The following is a 27,894-nucleotide window of genomic DNA, read 5'->3' as shown; positions in this document are numbered from 1 at the left end:
TCCCCACAATCTGCATTAATTTATGCAAAATTAAACACCTTTTTGACCACAAATAGGCCCATAACTTTTGATCTAGAGAAGTTGGGACTTTGGTGTAATACACTTTTTTGCTCAGTTTGAAGAGCTCTATCATGTGATATAGGTCTTTTTTTAATTTGAAGACCCCCCAAAAATCATGAATTTCCAGGCCTTGCAATTTTGCCTGGAAACGCAAAAAATCGCCATTTACTCGTTACTTGCACGATAATATCGTGGAAACTTTTTGATTTTGGAATCTACATATACTAATTCGAGAGTTTCCATCGAAAAAAGTGGAATCTAAGAGGTGTATCACGAAAATCATTTTCTAGCCACTTTTTTCGACCTCAGCCGCGCGACTAAGATGAGCTGACTTTTCAAAACTTTTTTTGTTGATTTTCAAAGAATGGTGACACACCACAACATGGACGACACTCTGGAAAGTGAAAGCTCTTTGAAAACACGTTTGTGAAAATAGTGCATTTCCACAAACATTTCAAATTATTTCAAAGAAGGATCAAAGATGAGCGAAGATGATAAAAACAAAAACAACTCAAATTCTGAAAATTTGGATGCTGCAGTTGAGGGAGATCAGCCACACAATGATTCTGTTCGAGAGATAACTCAACAAGAAAAAGAGATTTTAAACAGCCAAAGTAAAACTTTTACAAAGTGTCATGGCGGAAATACACATGTTTGGAAGCTTGATGGAGAAATTTGTTCAGTTTTTTCTGACATTCAAGTAAAAACTATTGCTTTTGGGAGTGAACATTGTCTTGTTTTGACAGAGGACCATAATATTTACACTTATGGATCAAATACACATGGACAGCTAGGTCAAGGGGACTGCGAGGAAAGAAAGGAATTGTGTTTGATTGACAATCTGAGTGAGAATACAATACACCACATTTCTTGCGGTGAAAGACATAATGTTGTCCTTGATGATGCAGGTATTTTGTATACATGGGGAGATTCTACTCATGGACAATGTGGGCTAGGTTGTACTGGAATCTTTCCAAAACCGCAAAGAGTGAGGTTTCTTCCAACTAGAAACATGTCTTTAAAAAAAGAAATATCTCCAGAAAACTTTATAGAGACTTTGATTAGAGATGTCAGTTGTGGTGAAGTATTTTCTGTAGCTATTGATACCAAAGGATGCATTTGGTCTTGGGGGAGTGGATGTGCACTTGGACATGGACAAGATTATGAAATAAGTACATCTCCAAAACTGCTTAAAAGTCTTTCAAATAAAAAAGCAATATTTTTATCATGTGGAGCTTACCATTGTGTTGTTATAACACAAGATGAATTCATAGATGATATGCTAAATATTCCTAGTAGCCCTGATTATAGGACTGCATCTGTTTCTAGTAATTACTATTCAGAACTAAAAGCCAAAAAAGTTTCATCAGCTATGGCTAATTTACAACAAAGCACCATGCTAAGTACTACAGCTGAGATGTCACCAATATTTGAACCGAAACATTCAAAATCTGAGTCTGCCTTGAAAGAGAAAGCTCAAACAAATACAATTGGTAGGTTTCATTGATTCAAACTTTTTTAATAAAGATTCTGACCAATAGACCTTTTGATGATGTTGGGTCCTAAAGGTCTATAAAATGATATAAGTATATTTCTTGACTTCTTGTCTGCTACTGGAGCAGAGTTTTAAAATAAAATGTAAGTTTGGCTAGTTTGGATAAATCCAGACATTACCATGTTTACCACGATTGTCTAAGCAATATATGAATGATATAAAATACAAATTGGAGACCGAGATTTTCAGGCCATTTTTCATACCCTTTAGCGTCCAGTAACCAGACACTGCCCCTCCTTAAGGGGACCACCAGCGGTTTGTGTGAATGTTTTAATGGGCCTTTTTGGTTGCGTGAATGCAAATGTGAATGCGTAAAAATAGAAAAAAATGATTGAATTGAAAAAAGTTACTTGAACATGAAAATCCAATTAATCCGATTGTGTGAGTACATGAATCTATGGTATTTTGTGTGTCAATACAAGAATTTTCTCTTTTTTCCATCAATTATGTGCGAATATCCTGATTTTCAAATATTTCCCTGATTTTCCCAAAAAATTATCTGATAATCAAGTTTCCGTGAATTTGTGAATTTAAAAAGAATTGCGTAATTGCGTGAAATGAGTTTGGTAACAACAGCCTTAAAATTTTAAGTGAAAAATTATGCTAAAAAATATACTGCCTTGCCTTTTTAGAATATGGCCTAATTTATGCAGATGTGCAGGAATTCCTAAACCATTCCCCTTTTAATCTTCTAGATTTTGAACCATCTAACTCCATCAACAATCATTCAGAAGAAGGACCTGGTGACACAGACTCCATTGCATCATCAAGAGATGAATCTCTCAGTTCATCACAGTTTTATTCAGCATCTGACATAAGCTCACTTGAATCTCCAATTCAATCTAAACATTGGGAGGAGAAAGAAACTAATGATGACAAATCTTTAGAGAAACTCTCCAGTAGTTCCAGTATTGACAAAGATGGCGAAATTACACCTCTGCAAAACAAGGACAATGAAATATTCAGTGGTAAAAAGGCTTTTTTCTCTGAAGAAAATATACAAGAATCAGAAAGTCCCATTCCAGGGCGCTCAAGAAGTAGTGAGGTTGTGACAAGGAAGATTTCTTTACCAACTTTCAACTCTGCAATTAGCATTGACGATACTCTGAATACAAATTTATTTGAAATGTCAACCTCAACCCAAGTATGGACGTTTGGAAAGAATTCTTATGGTCAACTTGGACATGGTGATGTTGAAGATAGGTTTGTTTTATCTGATCCTTTTTTCCATTTTCTGTTCAATATGCATTTTTTAGCAAATAGGACCAGAGGAACATCAAAACTTATCTGAAAAATTAGTTCTTATCATCTTAGGGGTCCTTACTTTTCATTTTTTCTAAGGTTTGTCCCAACACTTGTTGAAAAATTGGGTTGTAAAGGAATCATCAAAGTCGCAGCTGGGTCATATCACACTTTATTGTTGTCTTCACAAGGAAAGGTTTGTCATTAGTTTGACTTCTTTTAATTTAAAAAATAAGGTATCTTGGCAGATGCTAAAATTGTCTTTGTGCTCCTAGGTCCCTACTCAAAGACATATCCTGTTCGTTGGAAATAAATAAATAGACTTTATTGTAAGATTCATCTTCACTTTCCCCTTCAGGTTTATAGTTGTGGAGATAATGCATTTGGGCAATTAGGTCAAATGAAAACAATGATGAAGTTACCTAAAAAAGTCAAAGTAAGTTGCTTTCGTAAAATTATTTTAGATTAGAATTATTTTTTTTCTCTGTTAAACGAGATTGTTTACTTTCTTAGATACATGTGTTTTTTAAAGTTACTAGGGGATAATGCTTTTGAATGAAAAATGCTGATTCTCAGTGTTATATAATATGAATCTTATTTTTTATAATGTAACTATCCATATCTTCTAGGTTCTGGATGGTGTGCGTGTCTGGGATTTTGCAGCTGGACGTAATTTTAGTTTGTTTCTAGGTGACAGTGACAGAAACAAAAGCGATGTGTACTTTTGTGGGGATGGTGTTGAGTAAGTTGTAGTAATATTTATACAATTTATTTATTTTTAATTCTTCATATATTTTTTCGAAATTTCTTGAGTACTTTGTGATTTTATTTACTTCACTGTAATTCTTACATCTGTGGTGATAGTTTACAAAAAATATTTAGAAAAGTATCGGGTATGTGGTTTACAGCCTTAAATGTGACTCCCCAAGCGATTTAAAGTACCTGAAAATGGGACCGGTCTTTAGACGGTCTTTTAAGGGCCGGTAAATGACCGGTAAAAATTTACCAAAAGGCCGCTACGAGTTTAGGGGACCGGCCCCGATCGCTCGGTTGACATCCTTTTACAACATTTTTTTGATGTGATTGTTACTAAAAATCACTAACTAGCGGCCTGGACCGGTCTAACGAACAGCCCGGACCGGTCCAACGAGCGGTAAGAACCGGTCTAGTGAGCGGCCACGACTGGTCTAACAATCGGCCACGAGCGTCTAGAAGCGGCCACGACCGTTAGAGATCACATTTCTAGAAAGTCTAGAGGCCGATCTAAAACAAAAATTTGACCGCTACTAGACCGCTCGTAATACCGGACCAAGACCGGTCTGATTTTCAGGTACTTTAAATCGCTTGAGAAGTCACAAATATCTCTGAATGTTAATTTCATGCCAATCCATACTCTTTTTCTGTTTTAAGACATAGAAATAATGTTACGCAAAGAAGATCAAGTATTTCTGAGCCAATTATTGAAATCTCGCACCTTGAGAAACGTAGTAAATGGAGGTTGTCGTCCAGGAAGAAAACTGCTCCCGCCAGAAGTACTTCACCAAACATGATTGATATAAAATTAAGAAAAATCACACATTTTCAAGAGGTAAACATTACTTGTTTAAAAGTTGAAGAAGGTTATGACTTTTCCACAATGCATCCGATGACACTTTCTTTTGCTATTAAAAACATCTTTGGATTGTAATGAAAGAGAACGTTCTTTTAATTGTTTTGGGCAGGTTTTTCTAATTACTAGCAGTCAACTCCTCCACTATTTACAATCAAATTTATTTTATTATTACTTTTTTATTGTTGTATCTTTCCAAATTCTAAATTTTGAATATTTTATACTGTTTTTGATTTTCAGAAAGAACTGATAAAACTTGTCACAGCCAAAGACTATTCATTTGCCTGCATAAGTCAAAGGTAAAGAGCGCATTTTTGAAGGGATTTTTAACTCTCAAAAATCTCACATTGACATAACTTTAAAAAAATTATATCTCAACATTAAATTAGGCTACCAAGTAAATTTAAGCTAAACCAAGATTTAAATTGGTCTCGTTGAGTTGTTAAACATCCCAAAGTTTTTTTAAGTCAAGTAGGATTGTCTAAGAACCTATTACTTAATAACTTGATTGATTGATACAAGACCTTTGCCTCTTTTTACTTTTTTTTGTGTAGCTTTTCTCATGAGCTGCTACTGGAACCAATCTACAAATTTGCAAGAGCAGAGCGGCTGATCTATCAGCAAATGATGACCATACAAAAAGTTGTGATTGAACCTTTCATTAGCACAGGTAAAAAAAAAATTATTTTAAGTTGATTGTGATTTATGTCCAAAATTTCTTTTATATAATTGCGGGTATTGTCCTTCATCATTTATCATTTATGAGCTAACCAGAATTGAAGAACCACCTGGAACTGTATCAATGGCTGCTATCGACTTTGCTGACTTTGCAGTATTTACCAGTCCAAAAACCATCTTTTTTTGAAATAACGGTCATTGGACATCATCCAACCTAAACTCCTCCTTATCCGACATAAAAATTATGAATTTCAAGATAAGGCAACCCGGCTGGTCGGGCATTTTGACCTGTGCACTTAAAATCGCCATGAAATAGTGTGACCTCTTTAGTATTATAATCTTTCCCCTTTATCTTTAGATGCCTGGAATAACTTATCAAAACAAATCGCTGGAGATGCTTTGCTGCTACTCATTGATAGTTTTGTTGACTTGTTGAATGGTATCTCCACTGAATTGATGAATCTTTCAGAAATTATCCGCAAAAGTTTACCAGTTCAAGATTTGTTTTCTTACGTTTTCTCTGATAGTTTTCGAACTGTTTATGAAAGGTAAGAAAGTCCTTGCTACTCACTTGCTTGATCGGGAAGATATTTTCTGAATTTGGAAAAAAGTTCCAGAATGACAGGACTAGTTTATTCTTTTAGAAATTTTTTTTTCCTCTTAGGAAGATTTCTTCCTCATTGGAAAGTCGACGCTGTATTAAAATTAAAATATTCTCTAGGGGAAAAATCACTGAACTTTAGGTTTTTCATCAAGGCAAATAAAATCTCCTGCTGCAAACTTTATTTGTCAATTATCTTGTCCAAAAAGTCTCATCACCTTGATCGGTTACAGGAAAATCAAGCTGTAGGGAAATTTAACTGGGGAGATCTTCCCATTCAGTCTAGTACAGCTAGTGGCTGAGGTTGTAAGAAATTTTAATTGATTATCAACGTTCATTTCAATGTTTTTTTATTGTTTTCCTATTCAAAGGATTCTGGTTCAGATAGATGGACAAGAAAAGAGAAAAATGTTTTCTTAAATAGTTCAATTAAGCTTATTAAGCCCTGAAAGCATTGAACGGTAATCTAATTTCTTGCAACCAATTTTATGATTTTTCTTTTGGTTCCAGATACGCTAAATGTTATGCAGACGCATTAGCTGTTGGCTTGATACAAATGGCTGTCAAACCTTGCAAGTAAGGCTTGTAAAGTTAGAAATTTTTATGGAATTACTGTCTTTTCTATTATGCTTCTATTATGCCTTTTACTTTTATTTTCTATTGGTTTAGTGTGTTTCATTTTGTAGAAATCGAATTAATAAAATCTTTAATGGAGTCTTCATAACTCGAACATTATTTTTTTTAACTTGAAAAATATTCTTATCCTTTTTTTCAGAAGCTAATATCAACAACTCTCTATAGTTTGATTTCCCTTTGTCCAGAAGAGATAATAAGTGCTCACTGTACATACCAGAGCTAGGAGACTACTTGAATTCATTTCTCTTTTCAGCAATATTATTTCAAAAAGAAAAGAATTGATGAAGAATTTGGAAAAACAATTATCTTTGGTAAGTATGTGTTTTAATCGGATTAACTTTCCCGAGATTAAATTTCGCGATTTCGCGATTTTTTGCAATTTTCGCGAAATTATTTAAAACACGCGAAATTTAATCCAATTAAAGTATTCTTTCATTTTTTAAATTTAGCTTTTACAATTTTTAGCACATTAAGCCAAAAATAATTGGAAATTGTCCAAAAATGTCCCTTGCTTGTAGCAAATTTCTATGAATGCCAACAGCTGACTCATACTCGTTTCCTGTTTTCTTTGTAATTTAGACCCAAGCAACTTTTGAGAGCTTATTGAAAGTACCTTTACTACGATGTCATGTTTATTGTGACCTGGCTAAACGGTTATCAACACATTGTCAGGTATTTGTAAACTTTTTACACTGTCAACTTTTGCCACGTGAAATTATTCTGTATATATAAAGATAATGTGATTTTTGAGCTTTTACAAAACTACATTTCGACTTGCACTTTAAAGCAGATACCGTTTAGAATTACTTTACCATTCCACTAGTTTAGCTCTCTAGTTTAGAGATAAGCATTTTTGAAACTTGCCTGCAATACTTACAGTGTTGATGATGTATTTACTTAAACTCAAAGCAGCCTCGAATGTTTTCAAAAATTTGATCCTGTCAATCCATTCCAGGATTTCTTCAATCAAAGATCAGTAATATTTTATATTTCTTTCTAGGGCGAGAATGAGACGAAACAACTAAAAGAAGTTATTCAGAGATGGTTGGTCTTCTCAGAATCGTCGATATCGAAATTGACACTCGCCAATGCAACTAATAGCTTTTGGAACGATTCACACACGAAATTAATTGTAAGTCTACACTAGTATAATTATTTTATTTTATTTTGGTATTCATCAGATTGTAGTTTTTGTCGATTTTCCCAATTCCATGTATGTGCAATGTACAAAATCCAATCTGTTTCAAAATGAATCTGTATGAATTTTTTCCGTTCGGATTAAATTTTACTCCAAAAAATTAACTAAATTTGTAACATGCCATCGTAATTTTTCAAAGTGTAACACACATATAGACACTTTAAAAAAAATTTCATTAGATCTCAGCGAATGAGTAGCTTAGATTAGATTATCTGATTTACCCGGCAAGTAAGTGGGAACTGAGAGTAGGTGTGGCGCTCCACTTGAACATTTTCCCGGTCTAACGCAAATAGAAAAGGGTATAGACAACCTCACTCCCGGCTCAATCGTCAGCCACCAGATGAATATCCAGACGATCTCAATCGAACGCAATCGACGATCGAACCAGTCGAACCAAATCGAACGCAATCGACTGAACTGAATCTCAATCGAACGTCAAAATTCTGGGTAATATTCGATTGGTTCGATTGTTGTTCGACTGGTTCGATCGTCGATTCCGTTCGATTGAGATCGTCTGGCTTTATTCTTGCAGCTTCCCAACATCCAAGCTCTCGAACATCATAAGTCGAATGAAATTACTTTCGATTTCCCGTAGAAATTATGCGATGAACAATCCGGGGGTCAATGAATCGACGATCGAACGCAATCGAACGCAATCAAACATCAATCGAACGCAATCGAATATCAATCGAATCTGAAAATTGCAGTAATATTCGATTGAGATTCGATTGCGTTCGACAATCGAATTTCAATCGGTCGATTGCGTTCGATTTGGTTCGACTGGTTCGATCGTCGATTCCGTTCGATTGAGATCGTCTGGGAATATACTTACTTATACACTTTGTAACCACGTGACTTTAATGCTGAAAGAAAGTATTTTGTTCTTTTTTCAAACACAGGAAACATTGAAAGAGCCATCACGTCGCGTTTTGAAGTCCAGTAAAACAGACCCTTTAACGTTAGCGCGTGCTTCACGGTTATCCAGTCACTCATACATCCTATGCAATAACGTCTTCGTTCACGTCCAGGTTGGTTTTATCTTCAAAACCTAAAATTTTCTGTTTTGCCAATTTTGATTCGATTTTTTTACAGTCGACTTTCTTTCTCTATTCTAATTCGATTTTTAAGTCATGAAAATTTTTCTTTGAATTAATGAAAGATTAGAATTACAGAGAGTGATGTAAACCACTTTCCCGCAGAGGGGACCAATTAATATTTCAATTCGAATTACAAAAAGATTCGAATAATAGAGGTTCGAATTAGAGAGGTTCGAATAAGAGTGAGCCGACTGTATGTTGTACTGATGGTTATTATATATTGTGAGAAAGTAACACTTAATAATTATGGGTGGGAAAGACATATCCTCCACCCTGCCCGATTATAGGGGAAAGAACCCTTTGCCCAATGTAAATCTCGTGGTCACAGTTTCAGCGATAAACTTCCAATTTGAATATCACTGGGTTGACAAACTCTAACCCTGTTTAGATTTATTTAATATCTTGTTTATTTTCAGTACAATCGAACCTTTCAGACAATTTCCCGGACCGAAATTTTCTGTTTCGCCAATTTGATTTGATTTAATGTATAATTCTATATTGTACTTGCTAGGACTCTATTGTTCTCGAGGACAGTAAAAACTAAAAACTGACTAGAAGATCGATATTTATTTCATCACATAGTTTTAGCTTTTCGGTTTACGTCATCGTCAGTATACATAAGAAAAACTACCTTAAGGGAAGAAATTTTGGCGGATGGCTGAAAAAGTTTTTTCGTAGGGAATTTAATTTGGCGGATGACGGATTTTTAAATCGGAAATCAGGGTGAAAACATTGATATCGGGGGTAAATTGTGACAAAAAATCAGACATAAAAATAAAAGAATTAAATTTGGCGAAAATTTAATTTAGCGGATGGCCGAAAGTTAACCTAAGATTTCAGATAAATCCGCCAAATCTGTCAAAATTTCTTCCCTTAAGGTACTATGTTCTTTATTTTCAGTACAATCGAACTTTTCAAACATTTCCACTGGTCACTTTATGGGCGGATGCTGAAAATGACACCGAACACACACAGTAAGAAATTCCAACTTTATACAAATCATTTCGATCTTGAAGGTTTTTCCATTCATTCCATTTTACCGCAAATACTAAATGTAAAAGTACGCATTAAAAAATTTGCCTACGTTTTTACGTGTAAGTGTATTATTTTGTCAGAAGACACGTTCCAAGTCAAAAATAATGCCGGAGCTAGCCCAACTTGTAATGTTAAATTTGTGCATTGTGCACTATTTTTGTCTTTCAGTAACGCGATCAAGGTCACAACTCCGGAAGAATCATTCGTATTGGTCGCTGGCACTCCTGATGGAAAGGTTTCCATTTTCTCACTATATAATTTCCTTTCTACCAAAAATTCTCCAATGAAAAAGGCCTTTGAGAAAAATAAGCATCTGGAAAGTTACCAAGGACGCTTTGTCAATAGGCTGCAAGCATCCTTTCTGATTTGTTGTTATAAGGGATGCGAATTGACCTCAAAAATAACGTCAAAGCAAGTTTAACTTTAAAGAACACTTGCAAAGTGGAATCGTTTTTGAGTCTGATTTGCATTCCTTATAACAAAAATTATTTCAGGGACGCACATGAACTAGGTTACCACCTGCTGTTTAGACTTCTGGGGCCCGACAACAAAAAAACAAAAACAAAGAACTTTCACTGTCGGCCCACCATATGTAAAAGGTTGTCAGACCTGACTTTTTGGACCTACCTCCGGGTGCCCCGGTGGAGGTCCTATAAATTAACCCATGTCCGTCCGTTCGTTCGTCCGTCCGTCCGTCCGTCTGTTACCAGCTTTTCTCAGGATTGGCTCATTAGTTTTTTCTGATTTTTTGCACAATGATGCAAAATGGCAATACCCAGAACGTGACGGAGCCCGATTTTTGAGAAAAAATTTATTTGGGCAAATTTGGGCCAAAAACTACCCTAAAATAGGGTTTTTTTGGACTTTGTGCAAAATCCTGTCATTACTTTTTTTCTGATTTTTTGTACAAAGATGGAGGGCAAGATTCTCTAAAGAATGGCTGAAGTGGTTTTTTCCCGGAAAATTCTTATTCGCCTTAAAAGAGACGGATTTTCGTATTTTGGGGGAAATTCCCTTTAACCAAATAAGAAAATATATAGCTTTTCTCAAAGTTGACTCATTATTTTTTTTCTGATTTTTTGTACAATGATGCAAAATGGCAATGCCTAAAATGTGACGGAGCCAGATTTTCGAAAAAAAATATATTTGGGCAAATTTGGGCCAAAAACTGCCTAAAATAGGGTTTTTTGGACTTAGTGCAAAATCCTGTTATTACTTTTTTCTGATTTTTTGTACAAAGATGGAGGGCAAGATTCTCTAAAGAATGACTGAAGTGGTTTTTCCCGGGAAATTCTTATTTGCCTTAAAAGACGGATTTTCGTATTTTGGGGAAATTCCCTTAAACCAAATAAGAAAATATAGCTTTTCTAAATGTTGACTCATAATTTTTTTTCTGATTTTTTGCACAATGATGCAAAATGGCAATGCCCAAAATGTGACGGAGCCAGATTTTTAAGGAAAATTATTTTGGGCAAATTTGGGCCAAAAACAGCTTAAAAGGTTTTTTGGGCCTGAATGGTTTAAGTGATTTTCCTATTTGGGGAAATTCCTTTTTACCACTTTACATTATTCAACACACAAGCTTTATTTTTCCATTCTGAATTTTTGTACAATTGTCACTTTTTTCTTATTTTCATTTGATGTTAATCGTTAGGTAGGTCCATTCAGCATGTTGCTTGTTTTACTGTGTGATGAGTACTGATTAGCTATTGTATTAGGTGTGTACTTCATTTATTATCTCTATTTGAATCTCTCTGTTGTTCTTCTTTTAGTTGGCATGGTTGAAAGAACTCAATCAAGCAATAGCTCTTGCACTAGCCGCAAGTTCACAACAAGGGTATGGAAATTTTTATACTCACGAATAATCTCTTACGTTTTTTTTTCTTGTTAAAAATGAACAAGACGAAGCAGCGTGGAGGCCTAACGACAAAGCAATCGTTACAAGGCGCCGTTTCTTCCAAAATGAACTTGAATTGACAAAGAGCTGCTTCTTCTAAAACGGGTATACAGCACCGCGGAAATCAACATGTTAATGACAGGCTCAATGCTGGGCCAAATTATTTTTTCAACAAAAACCACTTTTTAATCATTCTTTCGTTTTACTTTTCAGTTCTCAGTGCTCTCAGCGTGTGTTACAAGAGAAAGGGTTTGTGTCAACAGGTCCGAGTAATCTGAGGTACATATACCTCGACAATAACAATGGTGTTTCAAGAATATTCACCTCTCGATTTTCATTTTAGTGTCGATATCGGCTCCGTCAATTCGTCGGGATTGCTTCTTGCAGCCGTTGCGCGTGAAGCGACGTATACTTATCAAAATCACATGACGTACCGGCAGGCGACGTACGTCGGTATGTGGATGTCTGGACAACCTCATGGACGGTAAGCTTACATCATGTCTTCTCTTGTCTGAGTTTTTACTATTTCGTATAACAGAACCAACAAATACGGTAAAAAAGTTCAAGAAGCCCTGAAATAGAGCCCTATGTGAAGTAGATTTAATGGCTTTTACTACGTACACGAGAGTAGGTAGTTCTACCAGAGTCACAAATTACACTACACGCTTTTTTTATAAGAACCAGTAGATTTTAGCTGTTCTCAATTTTTTGAAATTTTAGACTTAAATGTTCTTACGATGTTCTTAAAATGGGTTTAAAATCAGTACTTTTATAACAATTTCTGAAATCCGAGGCTTAGATTGTTCTTAGTCTGTTCTTAGGTTTTTGGCCAGGTTTATGTTCTCATATAAATAATATTGTTCTTGTTAAAAAAGCGTGTATAAATTGTATTTTTTAGTGGGCATCCAGCTTTATGGTATAAGGGAGTCTTTTTTATGATTTTAGAGGTCGAATGAATTGGGAAGATGGGATGTGGTACGAAGGTGAATTTGTTCATGGTAGATTTGAAGGGTAAGAGCCATATTTTCTAGAAACAGTTTCTTAATCATATTGGCTGTTTCCATCGGCCCTGTCTAGTTCAGAAGCTTCATAATTCATCATCGGAGATTTGTTTCGTATTTAATCATAAGGGCGAATGACCTGGTAGATTGGATGTTATTGATAAAATAATGTTGACTCGAACCTTACCTAAGCTTGGTCATTCAAGGCTCTACATCGTTATTGCTTCAAGTAACATTCCGTTCTTTCGGAATGATTCTATATTTCAGACCATGTTCAGACATTACGGTTTTGTATCGCTCCGGTGAAAATAGTCGAGCGTTTCAATTTGTTAAATTGCTTTATAACGTCGGAACCGTTTGAGTTCGGACCGATACAAAACCTTAACGTCGGAACATGGTCTCAATGTCACTGATACATAAAATCACAAAGAAAATTCGAAAAAATTCGTGTGAAATATAGAGAAATATTGAATTAACTTACAATGAGGCCCCCAAGCGGTTTTCGTGATGACGTGATAAGGACTTTTTTGCAGCGTGATTACGTGATTTAGACTTTTTCAAAGGGATGTGAGATTGTCCATTTTTTTTGCTGATTTGCGTGATCGTGATTGAAGACAAAAAATTGCGTGATATCGTGATCCGAGTTACCGCTGGAGGGGCCTGTACAATTGCCAATTCACAATTTTAAGTCAGTTCATTATCTATTGATAAATTTTGATGTTTTTTTTTCCTTTCTTTAGATTTGGTCAAATGTTTTTTCCAAAGAACGCAACGAATCTTACAGAGAAGACGTATGAAGGAGAATGGAAAGAAGGAAAAATGTTCGGCTACGGTAAAATGAAGTAAGGCGATAACTGTACTTTCCGTGCTATTGTTTTTATAAATTCAACATTTTTCTTATTTTCGTAGGTCTTAATGATGTTTGATAAAAGTGTTTGATATTCCAGTTTAAATTTCAAACATTCCTGATTTACCAAAGATTTATGCGAGCTATCTATCTCCTAGAGGGGTGAAGACCCCCTTTTAGGCAGGAAGACAAATTGCCATCTCCTCTTTACAAAATTCCAATATTTAAATTTTAGACCCACCTGATTTAACGCCGCAGGCAATGAAAATGTCAATTTTTACTCATATTTTATAGAAATCCACCCCTTGCATAGCTATTTTTTTAAATTTCTTAAATGTCAGCTTCAGACCCCCGCTATGAAGACAGGCTGTACCTTCTTTGTACCCTTAAAACTATGCATTGGCGCCAATATAATTTTCCAAACCTTTATTTAACTTTGTAATTCACCATTTTTCGACCGCAGCACAGAAAACATAAAGATTACAATGTTGCAACTTTTCCGTCTGTTGACAGAAATCCGTCTAAATAAGAGTGAAAATTTCCTTCTTGTTAGCGACTGGAGTTTAGTTAAAAAAGCCCAGAACAAATTAAGCATTTACTTGAGTCCTGTCAATAAGCAAAACCTGATTGAAACACTGAGATTTTATCCTAAGTGGACTACTAAATTCGGGCTTTCCGGGGATTCGTTTTCTTAGAACTTTTTGTAATTCGAACTTAAATATTGGTCGATCAGCTGAAACTTGCTTAAAATTACTCTCTATCACTCGAATCTTTCTCTAGTTTGAAGGAAATTTTTGGCCCCTTGAAAATCGAATTAGAGAGAGTCAACTGTAGTAAATAAGTTGTGATAATACTATTTGCTGTTTTTTTTGTTCAGCTACGGGCAAAACGAGGAGTACACAGGCTATTTCAAAGAGAATGCGCGTCACGGTCACGGAACGTTGAAATATTCAAGCAACAAAACTAGCCTTGATACCATCTATGTCGGTGATTGGATCAATGATATGAAGTTCGGCTATGGTGTAATTGATTACATCATCAGGTAAGAGATGAGGAATTCACCTATCAACCCGCAACCCTTTTAAGGAGACTGGTAACGAAAATACAAGGGCAATTCTTCTCGATAATCCTTCTGCTAATACGAATTTTTTCTTCCATGTTGGGCTCTACCAGAAAATATCCGTACACCGTACATGGGGGGGGGGATGGAGGATATATTGTCTGAGGTTAGCGAAGAATCATCAAAATTTGCCTTGTCCGGGGGGGGGGTAAATTTGCTCTGTCCGGGGGTAATTTGGGTTGTTTTCAGGCTCGGCAAAGCTCCCGGAGGGGCACTAGGTTTGCGGACTGACGGTATGTGCGGGCCAAAAATTGGCTTTTAAAATTGCACCCTTACAGTGCAGCAAAAATCAGTGAAAATCATACCCTTAGAGTGCATTTTCCCCCAAATTTCGATCCCTTTCGTGCAAAAAATGGTCCAAATTCTAGCATTTTTGGTCAAAATATCTAGATTTTTCAAGAATTTTCTGAAATTTCTACCCTTACAGTGCATCTCTAGTTTTTCCGACCCTTACAGTGCATTTTAAACATATTGGAAAAGGTACCCTTAGGACCCGCACATACCCGTCGGTCCTTTTGCCCAGCTGCCCCCCCCCCCCGGGGCAAAGCTATGTATCTTTAACGGGAAATCGGCCTTTTCCAGAAAAAAAATGAATATGGGGGTGGAGGATATCACAATTTTCAGTGATTTACTCCCTGGACAAAGTGACTTTTGGCCCCCGGACAACAGGTTTAACCCCCTGGACAAGCATCAGTTGACGTGATGTTAGTATTAGCAACCGTAAAAAATGGCTTGAACTTTCCAATTAGCTGGTAGATTGGTGGCCGCCCTTTGAAGTTTACCTGATTTTCTTCTTCTTTAATACCTAAGGTCAACTTATGATTTTGCTTATAAGATAAATCTTAACATATCTCTCCCTAGAATGTAAGGCCACTCTAAACACTTGTTCTTTGTAGAGGTGAGAAATACATGGGTATGTGGTCAAACGATCAAAGACAAGGTTTTGGTGTCGTGGTCACAGTAGATGGTGTTTATTATGAAGGAAAGTTCATTCAAAACAGGCTGGCTGTAAGTATTAACGAATTTATAATGATTAAGTAAGTAACTACATTCATCTGGTGGCTGTCGGCGGAACCGGAAGTGAGGAAGTCTGTCCCCTTTTCTATTCGCGCTAGACCTGGTGGATCGAATGCTGAGGTGGAGCGCCACACCTCTCCAGGCCAATATCGCACTTATTTCTACCATATAAGTAGATATGTAAACATCCGTAAATCTACTATATTGGTAGTTACGGTAAATGCAATATCTTCCATACAGTATGAATAATACTTCTACTGAATATGTAGAATCGGAGACTATTCATCTGTAACGTTTCTAGACAATCTAAAAAGAACGACAAATAACTATTAAAAAGCGACAAAAAGAACGGCAAACCCTAGCCCTAACTATCAAAGAACGACATATTTTAAGCCCTAACCCTCCCGGTAAACACGAGACGTCTTTAAGTCGTCTCAGAGACGTCCTTTTGAGCCCAGCCGAGACAAGAACCCTTGGAAAAAATTCTGGAATAACTCTTTAGCCCCTCGAAAAATGTAAAAAAACACTTTAGACCCCTTGGATTATCTCCTGGAAATGTTCGTCCATCCCCCTGTATTGTCATAAAATGGAACGGCCTATTCATTTCCTCGATTCTTTTATTCTACAGGGGCGTGGCATATTGCTGAGTGAAGACGATACCCGTTATGAAGGGGAATTCACTGCTGACATGCTTTTGAACGGAAAGGTACAGTGTTCTTTTACGTATACAAGTACAATTGACTTTCTAATTCGACCTTGAACGAGGAATCTTATTTGTTCGAATAACAGACAGATATTCGAATTATAGAAAGTATTTTAAGAGGGTTTCTCTCTGACAGTGACTGAAAATATGTTCAATTTATAGAAAGATTCGAATAATAAGAGAGAGTTCATGACGTAAAGTTTCATACGGAAGCACGCAAAATATCTCGGGCGTTTGCCACTAGTTTTATTTTTTATATTCAAAATTAGTGGAAAAACACTCAATCTTTTTGGGAGCTTCCGTAGAAAAATTTACGTCATGGAATTTTACGATTGGAGCTACTTTTTGCTTAGAAATCTCTGAGTTTTATCTAAGGAACAAATTAAAAAGAATGTCAGCCTCAGATTTTTAAAAATTACCTAAGAAAATAGAACTTTCGACCGATGAATAAATGAATAACATTAAATAAGCATTAAACACCAAAATGAGCCTGAAAACACGAAAAAAAACGTGTTTAGAACAGCTTAAAAACCTGGGGAGGGGATAGTGGGTTTACCAAGCGTTTACAGTGCATTTCTGTTATCTTGAAAAAATACACTTAACCACCGCACACATTTGTTGATCAATTTACCTGACTGCCCCCCCCCCCGGCTTAGAAATCGCTAATGGCGAGTTCCTTTTATAAAGTATGCTTGGCTGTATGCTATCATTTGATAAGATATCACTTTAAAACATAAACAACTATTTGGTTGCTAATAGAAACAAAGATGGTATCGGAAGCATCCAATTTGATACCTAATCCTCTAATCCCTAGTAATGTAAGCGTCAAGTGTATTATAATGAGATTTAATAGGCGCGTGTTTCAAATTTATAGGTTTATACGTAGGAAATAAATTATCTAGGTAATCAATTAAGGTATATAAAAGATTCGTCTTTTTTGTTTATGAGGGTTCAAACACAAGTAAAATCTTAAGAACATACTATATAAGAACATAAGGCTTTGCGGACTCAAAAACCCCTGACTGACTGAGGACGACGGTAAATCAGCACTTTCACCGTCCTCGATTTTGCGGATCAAAACTGCGGGTTATTTCAAATCGCTTCAGTTACTTTACCATTCTCAAGAGTGCAAATACACAAACTCGCTACTGAGAATAATTAGCGAGATAATGTATCGGAGATATTCTACGGCTGCGGTTGAGGGGACTGCCCATGTGGGTCGTCACTAAAGGCGACATGTCGTTGTCTACTTTGCTCTGTACGGGAAAAACACCAAAACACCCTATAAGCAAAGTCGACATGTGGAACTTGCTTTCACCCGCCATTACTTGCCTTACTCGCCATTACCCTAGCCACTTTAACCATGGCCGTAGAGAATTCCAGATACATAATTTCGCTATTACAAAGATCTCTACACAAGAAAAATGTACAAAAGCTCTTCTTTCTCTTAATGTTTAAATCTCCATTGATAGTCATACTTCTTGTCCAGATCTTTCTCTTCTAACCATAACAATTCAGCTTGAAGTCGACACGAATCTGTCCCTACTTCTTTCTTAAGTTTACGTGCCATGCAACCGTGACATAACGTGTCGCCTTGCCGGTTCTCGTTCACGTAATAACGGTGTCCGTTTACCTCGTCTTTACATTTACGACATTCGATGATATTAACAGCGTTTGCGTTAAAATAATTTATACGCTCTTCGTAAATTTCCTGATCTTCTCTCCGACCTGGTTTCTTATTCCTATTGACCGGTTTCTCCCAGCGTTTATTAAAATATTGCAAAGCTAACTGGAATGTGTTGTCGCTTTCGTATTTGTATTTTTTACTTTTTGTATTTTTTTCACGAATATCCTGATTGAATGATTGTCCGCGTTGGCTGTTAGGCCATGCGATGGGTCCTCCATTACCTATTGGGGAGACGTGGGTGTCAGTGCCATGGTCCTGGTACCAAGTCATATGTTCATCACTGATTGAGATATCATCCATTTCACGACCAGGCATTGCTTTAGTGTTCTTTAAACGGATTGTTGACTTGTTTTGATTTCAGAATCTAGATAGCAACATTGAAAAGTAAAAAACATAATTCAGACAAGAGAACAAACTCAAATTTGTTACCTTAACAGATACTACCCATCGTTCAATTGTAAAGAGATTGTAATGAAAATTTTTGACCTGTTTTTAAATGATTAGTTGAAACCATCTTCCTATTATGCAGCTGGCCTGCTGAAGCTCTTTCCTGTCTTTTACGAAACCTCCTCTCTATTAGGCTAGGTATTTAGGCTCAAAATACGAAATAATCTTTAGAGTGTGATATACCTAACCTGATAAGAACTGGTCATAATTTTCTTACGGGTACGGTAAACCTCTGAAGGCCCTCGAAAATTAACCATCTGAGGAAAATAGTCCTCCTGCGGAAAATTCTACAACAAGAATCTTCTTTTGCGCCGAAAAGTCAAAAACTAAATTTTCCTGATACGGCGCCATATTCATAAACACAATCACGCAACTTTGTTGTCATTCCAAGTCCTTTTAGATGAACGCGGTCCTTACGACTTTGAGATAGCATATTCATCAGATTGTTATGTATTCACCCATCCCTTTAGAGCTTCAGCGTGGTGGGCAGAAAACGATCACAATCTGATCTCGGGTTAGATATACCCATAGATTTATGAAGCCCGAAGGGCTAGATGGAGTGCTTTAAGCTCTTCCAAGCAAAAAAAAAGTGAATATCGCAAAAAATATTGCTGCTATTGTTTTTGAAAACCCGCGAAGCTTCTGATTGGTCAAGCGCTGAAATTCTATTGTAATGTCACGTGACTTAGGTAGAATTTCCTACCTAACCTCGGCACACTTTTCAGCAAAAGCACGATATCTAGCCATTCGGGCTTTATAAATATATGGACACTTACTATCTTTTTCCTAAGACTACAAAATGTTCCCACTTATATCTGTCTGACAAAAAAATTAATATGCCTCTTGATGTCACAGTTGACCATTCTCAAAATGTCGACAGCAAATTACTTTTTTGAAAATTCGTATTGAAATATCAGTTACTATGAACTGTGATTCCTTTTTCTATAGCTGCTTTGAATTCTGTTGTCAACGACATTAATCCTTTTATTAATTACTCTTTACTCATTTTGTATGTTGTAATCACAAAACTCGTGGGATTTACTTAAATAAATAAAATTAAATCAGATTTTTGTATAATTGCCTTTGGTTTTTATGTGGAGTAGAAACCGTCCCTTTTTCAAAGTGGTTTCCATTGCCGATGTTGATCAATTCTCAAACAGTTCTGCTCTTGATTATTTATCCGTCCTACACTCTTTTATAAGAACAATGAGGCTCAAAATCAATTCAGGATTCTTATCAATAGATAAGAACAATGCTGAGCCTGGAATTACTCAATCAATTTAGGAGTCCAAGTAGTAAAAATTGGGTATAAAACCTAAAATACCTCAATTTCACCGTATAAATAAGAACAGGATAAGAACAGTTTGAGGCTCAAAGTGCCAAAAAATAAGATCAGCCGAGTCTCAAAACTCGCAAAATTTTACTGGTTCTTATAAAAAAGTTAATATTAATAAGTCTTTTTAACTCGAACTTCTATAACTCGAATGTCTCCTTTAACTCGAACAAGTTTTCTCGTCCCTTTAACAATGCATGATAAACCTTACTCCATAGCTCGAAATTTCCTTAGCTTAAAATTTCCTTAGCTCGAACAAATTCTTATGTGTGTATATGATCGACAGCTGATTTTGGTGCGATTGTTCTGCTTTAGCCAATTAGCGCACTTAAAAGCTCGTTTAGTATTCATCGACCGTAGTGAAGCGGTAGAGCATCCGGCTACGGTTCAACCCCCAGCCGAGTCATACCAAAGATTCCCAAAATGGTACTTGATGCTCAGCAATTAAGAGAAGGATCAATGGTAAGTAGAGCAATCCAGGGAGAAAGAGTGGCGCCCTCCCCTACCTTACCTTTGGGTAGATAGCTATCAAAAGAGCCTTCGGGTCGGCTTCGACTACGGTCGCAGACTTACTTACTTATTCATCCTAAAACTGGATGAAAAAGATCAAAGCGGTGTTCCAACCTGGGAAGATTCTTTTACGGTACCATGGCCTTTAGAGTGAATACATTTCAAGCGCGGAATAGTAGAATCTGGTCGGAGATTACTGTTTAGAAACCCTTATGTATCCACCAAATACTCACATCTTCCTGTTTTTTTTCCATCACAGGGTATACTGACCATGCCAAATGGTGATTTTATAGATGGATCATTTTACGGCACCTGGGGAGAAAATATCAAAGTCAACGGTACTTTCTCCAAGTTCTCAAATCCAAGAACGACTGGTATACCACACAGTGCTTCTGATCTTGATAGGCTGCGGTAAGATTGTGGTTTCATTTTTGTTATTCACATACTGTGTTTTTGTGAGGAAAAAAAATCGCCATATAGTGTTAGTCAGGACTGCTTTGTCCATCCACTTGATTGCTCTGTTAAAAGCAGCTTCTCAATGAGAGGTCTTGTTATTTGACCTAGTTGGAATCAAAATAGACCCTGTTTGCATTTTCTTTTTTAATTAAAGACTAGAAATTAGTAATTAAGGCCCAACTTTGAGGAATTCTTTTCTGAAACTTTGACAAGATAATAAAAACCACGTGGCACTCGGATATGTTAGTTCACCAAAAAAACGGTATTAACCTTTTTATTCATGATATTCATGACGTAATGTTTTCTACGGAAAAACCTCGGTTTTAGCCAGTCTTGGCAAATTTAAACTGGACAAAAGTTGTTTGAAATTTGCCACTACTGGCAAAACTGGAGTCTTTCCGTAAAAACATTGCGTTATGGATATCATGAATGGAGATTTCTATCTCTTCTCTTTAAAAAGGAATACCGATTTTACGATCCATGCGGACACGAAATGGCAATCACTTTTCAACGAATGTTTATACCAACTTGGTTGTCAATCACCCGGTGATGACGTCACTCCTGACAAAGCGTGGAGGAGTGTTTACGATCACGTGCTCAAAGCGGCTGGTTCGCTCTCCACCATACGGGGTACAAATGCGAGAATTGATTACGAGTTTATACGGAATAACGAGTACAAAGAAACAATGAATTTGGCGCATAATTTGAAAGGCTTGAAAGAGTTCTTGTCTCAGGTAAGTAAGATTACGATTGGTGAATTGTTACTCCTAATTTGAGAGCCTTTTATTAAACTCCGATTAAGGAGTTTCTTAAAATCAGTGTTTTTGATTTGTAATTGTGCGTAAATCCGATCAAATCGCGATAGTCGGGTTCGATTTCCCGATCTTTCCGGTTTGATTTCGCGATTTGGCTTGCGTTTGCGCTCGGACTTACTAGAATATACTCTTTTATTAAATTTTATGTTAGATATATTAAGAAAGGCTGACCCATGACAATTACCGGAGTTTGCAGCTGACATTACGGCTGTTTATTTTGACTTATCTACATAATAAGCCTTTATAACTAGGCCCTTTAAAGGTGGCATGATTTTCATTTGAAATTTTTCTTGAGTACAGAAGAATTCTTCATTTGTTAAAGCTCCCAGAAGAAATCTACAGTGATTTTGCTTTCTCTTTGATAGGCTTGCGAATTAAAAATTAACTCCGGAAAATTCTAGATTCTAGGCCGGTGAACTCTTAGCAAGCCAAGTGCATTGATTAACATTAATATGGACTTTAGGCGGGAAGCTGAATATTTAAACCGGTGAATTATAATTTATTTCGTGCTTTGACCGGTGAAATTCGTTCGCCGTTCACCGGGCCGAAAAGTTGCCTGATCCTTGTAAACTTGAATCCATGTACTGTCTTGTCTCATATCAAAATTAGTATGGCTGAAAATCCAAATAAAGCTCACAAGACGTTTTCCTTTCATCTTAGGCATTTGACATTTTCGGACATCCACTACACACGTTGGTCGGAGGTTTATCAGATGTATATCGAGCTACATATGTCGGTGTGGGTGCTCATCGAAGGCTATTACCACATGCTGTCAACGAAGCTAAATCCTACGTCACAAGACTCTTCAAGCTTCTAAGGTAAAACCTTTTTGTTTCTAATTTAAGTCAAGAAGAATCTACCGTATTACCGTATTATTGTTGCTCAATTTTTTTCGGTATAAATTAAAATAAAACTTAGCTTAAAACTTGATTTATAAAAAAAACTTATAAAGTGCCCTCTCCAAGTTTGCAAATTCAATGTTATTACTTTCTCAAATTTGAAAAAAAAAACAGGGTCGATTGGGCCCGATTGGGCCCGTAGAACAATAAATTAAATTTTTCTCGCCTAAACCGTCTCAGTCAAAATCAATTCAAAGTGATTCTCCAGGGGACATTATTCATACAATAGCATCGTGCTTGTTTTTTTTCCAATTCGAACGAATGGCGCGACCATCTTGTTAGCTCACCAGCTAAAGAGAAAGCCATATTACTTCGAAATATATAAACGAATAAAATTTGTAAATACGTAAAAAAAACATAATATTTTTACTTTTACAATAAAAGTGAAACTAGAAATTTTAATTTTATTTATTTCTTGACGTTTCGGTGTCTTCTTTGCACCATGATCAAAATTATAGTAACAAAAAAATTCAAATCCAATTTCAATTTACAACATTCAAGAACGGCAAGGAATGAATAAAATAAAATTTTTAGTTTTCACTTTTATTATTAAATTTATCTGGCCCAGCAAGAAATTCTTTCATATTTTTATTTTCCTTGTAGGATCCTCTTTCCTGATCTACACGACGAAGAATTCGTGTTCCTTTCTAACGAGACAGTAGACGGCTACACTGATCCACCCGTCAACAGTATGTCACTCTTACATCCTTTGTTGCTACCACGGCTATACCCACCCTTGTTCACGTTGTACGCTCTACAAACGGAAAAAACGGACGCCGAATATATTGAGAAATTACACTATTTGAATAAACGGAGCGATATTGCTTTGATGTCCTACTTGGAAATCAAAAGGTAATTTTCATTCTAAGGAACTTTCCTTAGGATTTGTGACACCGATTCCTTGACTATATAGGCGTTATATGATAATACGGATATTGTTACGGGATTTAGTTTGTATAAACTAAAATTGTTCCCTTCATTACTTTTTGCTTTGTTTCTACTATGTCTGAATTAGTCGTCTAGCTTGCTGAGACTAGACATAGATTTCCGGAGTAGATTTTTTTATACTCCTTCGATCGAATCATGTATTCTACGTGAAGGAATATCAAGTCCTCTATATCGTTTTTATTTGTACGTCTGATGATTGCCGTAAGGCATGAAACTTGAAGTAATGTACTTTTTTAACAGAAAATTTTTGAAATAAATTTATATATACTTTTTTAATGACCATTCGGTTTGTGTGGTTAGGATTCGGCGATTTCAATTTCTCGTCAAAATTGTTCGGTAAAATGGTTTTGTGAATTGAGAATATTTTGTCTTCAGTGATAAGGATTTTGTACTGAATTTGTTTTACTGAAAGTAAAAGGGTTTTGTAGTGCAATATACCTTATCGGCCCTTTTAACGCCGGCCCTTATTACGCCACGTACCCAAAAATAACGCCAATAAGGGCCGGCGTAAAAAGGGCCGATAAGGTAGTCTATATGAAAAGAAAATCGACTCTTCTTAGTAAGATGCCCATAAGCTAAAACTAATTTTTCGCGGGAGCTGATTTTGGCTTTTTAAGAACCTGCGAATAACAAATTTGGCCATTTTTCATTAAAAAATTGAAAAATGCCTAGGAAAATGATAGAAATATGTTCTGTTGATTAGGACAAAACCGTGAAAATTAATTCCCGCGAAATGCGATTTTTCGAATTTTTCTTTCGACTGCGAAAATAAGTATCCTGCTAAAATTGGTTCCTTTAAGTTGCTTTAGGTTATAGAATTTTTAGCTACCCGAATACGATGGTTATCCTTCTCTATTTTATTTCAGGGATTTTTGGTTGCTTCCACCTGACATCGATCCAGATGATACTGTAAGGATTTTTGTTATCTGAGACGATCCTATCGTCTACACAAGATCACTAAGAAGGGAATAGTTTAGGAGTCGTGATAAATTCGGGCTGAGTAAGCAGTGGCGGAGGTGTTTATAGCATCGTCTAGTGTTACCTTATCGGGGAAAACTTCGTCGGGGAAAATTTTCGTCACTTGCTGGTTTTGGTAAACGCATGAAGGCCGGGGAAAATTTTCGTCGGGGAAAAATATTCGTCACTTGGCCGAAATTTCGTCACTTTTCCGCGACGAAGTTTTCCCCGATAAGGTATCCGATTACTAGCCAGTGAGCTTACGTATTCGTGTTTTATAGCGACGGAGACGGATAGCTTCTGATTTGTATGGACCTTTATTGACTTAAGACAACGGTAAATCAGCACTTTAACCGTCCTCGATTTTGCAGGTCAAAATTGGTTGTTATTCCAAATGATTGTGGAGAGCAACACAATGTGAATGTGTGCGCGCAACCGCTTTTTGAGCTACAGAAAATGGTGTAGTGTCAACCTTCGGAAAACAAACATTCTAAATAGAATTTAAGGGAACTAATTTTTGCGATGCGAGGGTACGAAATTGGTGGTCTTTTGCGGAACTAATTTCCGCGCTAGACGCCCACTTTCTGCCTAAATTATTTCATTTTCCTGAGGGATTTGAAAGATTTCTAGTAGGATTTGCAATGCAAAAAATATAAAAGCAAAAATTAGTTACCGCGAAAATTAGTTCCTTTATGGTAACATACTTTGTATCATTTTTCATATCATAGGATATCAAGCATGAAGCCTACAAAGAAGCCATTGACACTTTGGGACAAATCAGTACAATGTACAGCCCTATGGAGAAAATTGATGTCCTTATGAAAACCTTTGATAAGATTCACGAGGTATGTTGTGTGTGAGAATTCTTGATATTCATGAATATCAATCATTACAGGTTAGTCTGAGGAATGCAACGTGTCCGGAAAAAAACGTAACAGATTTCATAAATTAATTTTTCAAAAAATCACCCTCTCATCATCTTACAGAGGTTTAAAATTATTGAAATAAGGAGAGATAGTGAAAAGTTTTAACCACTTCATGATTTCTGAACTAACTTTTCTAGGCCCCTCTAGACCTCGATAAAGGGCTAAGAGTTAGCTTGTTCCGCAGAGATCGAGGAAATTTACTTTCACTGATGCAGTGAGCAGGGACACTGGGATCGATTACCGTGACCTGGATACTGCTATGCGAGACCGCGACATCCTGGTGCCAGAGTGTCTGTACACAGACCCAGTATCTACAGCTAATTTCAAAATTCATTGCCGTATAGGGTTTATTGTCATTGTCTTTTCTCATTTGAGATTTTTCAAACTGACCGCTGCGATGGAGTGTTGGTGAGAGAGGGGAGGCGATGAGAGAATTGTTGCTATTTATAAATCATCTCGACAGCAGTTGAAAGATGATGAAGAATTATTCCGCCATTTTTCTTTTTATTTTTGTTTTACTTTTGAATAGGAAGTGGAGAATTATTTCAAGACATTGGCAAGCGCTCAAGGGAAAGTGAAAATGTTATCCATGGACGATTTGTTACCCATATTTCATTTCATCTTAATCAGAGCCAGGTATGGGTTGCTATTATCAATGATTTTGTTCGAATTATTTCGCCCTAATTTTGGTTTTGATTAAGTTTTAATTAACCCTCTAAAAAGGTAAATATCGAAATAACGTCAAATTTTTCCACAGACGGAGAAAAGGGATAATACCGTCACAGCGTCAAACCCCTACACCCTTCTATTGCTGCAAGTGGATATGGAAGTTTTCTCTTTACCCCCTCCCCGAAAGTATTAATTATTCGAATTCAATGATTCATTTATACTTTCTTCATGCAGAATACCGCATTTGGGATCAGAAATCCAGTTCATAGATGACATGGTTGGTCAAGGAATCTCCCATGGTGAAGCCAGCCATCGTTTCACCACACTAAGTGTATGTTTTTCTATTCCTATTCTTCCCAATGCTATAGGGTGTCCCAATAAAAAGTTTCTTTTTTAAAGCATATATTAAAAAGACACACAGATTTGATTCGTGTACTCTCGGGTACCTAATAGCCGTCCTCCCCCCGCTAATTAATTTTTCGATTAATTTTCCACCCAAGACATTCTTATTCCAACCCCCCCCCCCCCGCTTATTAATTTTTGGGAAAATGTTTTTGAAAGTTCCCTCTTTTGTCCTAATTCTGCTGTATTAGCCTCCTGTTCAAAAATTGTCCACCAGGACATTTTTATTCCAACCCCCTCCCTTTTAATAAGTTTTAAGATTTTTTCCAACCCCCCCCCCGCTTATTCCAAATCCCCCGGCTATTAGTTAACCTCACAATAGACTTCTGGCTATGTTACAAATCCAATCATGAGAAAATAAACTGGGGTGACAAGTGAGAATATTTTGAAGCCTGGGAACTGATAGTAGGAAAATGAGCGCCGTGCAGGTTACATAGTAAATTTTTCTTTGTGATGGATCAAATAAATTTGATGACTATTGATTAAAATTCTGTCTGTTCTTAAGAGTATAGTTTATCGAAGGGTATTACGTTTGACTCTCGCCACACATCTCTTGCATATACCTTAATTTCGTAGTGCCATCGAATCAGGCCCTGAGATATACATGGTGAGAGTCAAACGTGAACAGCTAGCCCTTTCATAAATATACTTTTAGGAACGGACAGAGTTTTGATTAATAGCCACTAAAGCGACATCTGTTTTCAATGATCTAAAATAATTCAACATAGATTTGAAGAAGTACGTTATCGTTTTCTTTTCTAGCTATGTTACGAACAAATTCGTCACGAGCGTGAACGTGACAATACGTGATCGGAGGTTTGTAACGTGACAGCGTGGTATAGAAGAGTGAGAACCGTGTCAATGACATGTCAACTAAAACCAGTGGCCCTGGCTTCCCACAAATGACTGAAGAACGACATGTGAACAAGACCAAAGTAACACTCCCTTCTGATTCAACATTTAGCCATGAATCATTCACAGATGAAAGTTTAATAGACCCTCAGACTGTATGATCGCACCCAAAGTGCAAGATGATTATCGACAAGATAGACAGTAAAAAGACACAAGACAATGGCATAACATTAGAATCTAATAGAATAAGACCGTTTTAGCAAATTATAGTCGTTGTCCCATAAAAGAGTACCTTCCCCGTTTATCTAAATCAACCCCTATTTCTAGGTTTTACTTTCAGCCTCTTAGTGGTATTTTTCCTACTATCAAGGTTTATGGGGTTTTTATTAAATATTAGTATTGTTGTCTTTATTAAGTATAATTAGCTACGTTTAATCACTTGGTCACTCTTGTATTCAATTCCCAGGGTACTCGATCTGAAAACGATGGTCTGGACCAAGGTGAATCCCTCTAGATCCTTCAAAACTTTCCCTCAAACCTTGAAATCTCAACCCTTTCATACTTTTGACCCTCACAGTGCACTTTTTTACAAGACTGTACCCAGGAGAATGTTAAACTATATAATTTCACTGATTTACCCTAGATCATGCATACAGTAAGCCTTGATTACTTCTTCCGAGAACTATTTGTAATATAT

The 27,894-nt window shown here is 36.4% G+C and overlaps 1 protein-coding gene across 1 annotated transcript; it reads left to right on the top strand.

Moving 5' to 3' along the window:
- The first annotated feature begins 209 nt into the window (after positions 1 to 209).
- Positions 210 to 27,784, top strand: LOC136803348 (alsin-like). Its single transcript, XM_067060075.1, has 32 exons — positions 210 to 1,553; positions 2,311 to 2,818; positions 2,957 to 3,053; positions 3,216 to 3,293; positions 3,487 to 3,599; positions 4,268 to 4,445; positions 4,707 to 4,765; positions 5,021 to 5,136; positions 5,503 to 5,692; positions 6,256 to 6,321; positions 6,635 to 6,692; positions 6,961 to 7,053; positions 7,382 to 7,513; positions 8,479 to 8,607; positions 9,577 to 9,650; positions 9,880 to 9,946; positions 11,484 to 11,548; positions 11,952 to 12,092; positions 12,554 to 12,619; positions 13,350 to 13,451; positions 14,334 to 14,498; positions 15,473 to 15,584; positions 16,222 to 16,299; positions 20,533 to 20,684; positions 21,190 to 21,463; positions 22,205 to 22,362; positions 23,047 to 23,295; positions 24,258 to 24,300; positions 25,077 to 25,193; positions 25,804 to 25,910; positions 26,178 to 26,274; positions 27,108 to 27,784. Exons 1-32 carry the CDS (start codon positions 542 to 544, stop codon positions 27,153 to 27,155), a joined length of 4,944 nt encoding a protein of 1,647 aa, XP_066916176.1. The 5' UTR covers positions 210 to 541; the 3' UTR covers positions 27,156 to 27,784.
- The last annotated feature ends 110 nt before the right edge of the window (positions 27,785 to 27,894 follow it).

This window comes from Clytia hemisphaerica, unplaced genomic scaffold (assembly GCF_902728285.1).
Source record: "Clytia hemisphaerica strain Z4C2 unplaced genomic scaffold, Clytia hemisphaerica genome assembly, whole genome shotgun sequence".
NCBI lineage: Eukaryota > Metazoa > Cnidaria > Hydrozoa > Leptothecata > Clytiidae > Clytia > Clytia hemisphaerica.
This window is presented reverse-complemented; position numbering and strand designations above follow the sequence as displayed.

Excerpts from the sequence above, each read along its gene's own strand:
- LOC136803348 (XM_067060075.1), top strand. The coding sequence starts at position 542 with ATGAGCGAAGATGATAAAAACAAAAACAACTCAAATTCTGAAAATTTG. Across the intron at positions 11,549-11,951 it reads GCCGCAAGTTCACAACAAGG|TGTCGATATCGGCTCCGTCA; the intron begins GTATGGAAATTT and ends TTTTCATTTTAG. Across the intron at positions 26,275-27,107 it reads ATCGTTTCACCACACTAAGT|CTATGTTACGAACAAATTCG; the intron begins GTATGTTTTTCT and ends TTTCTTTTCTAG.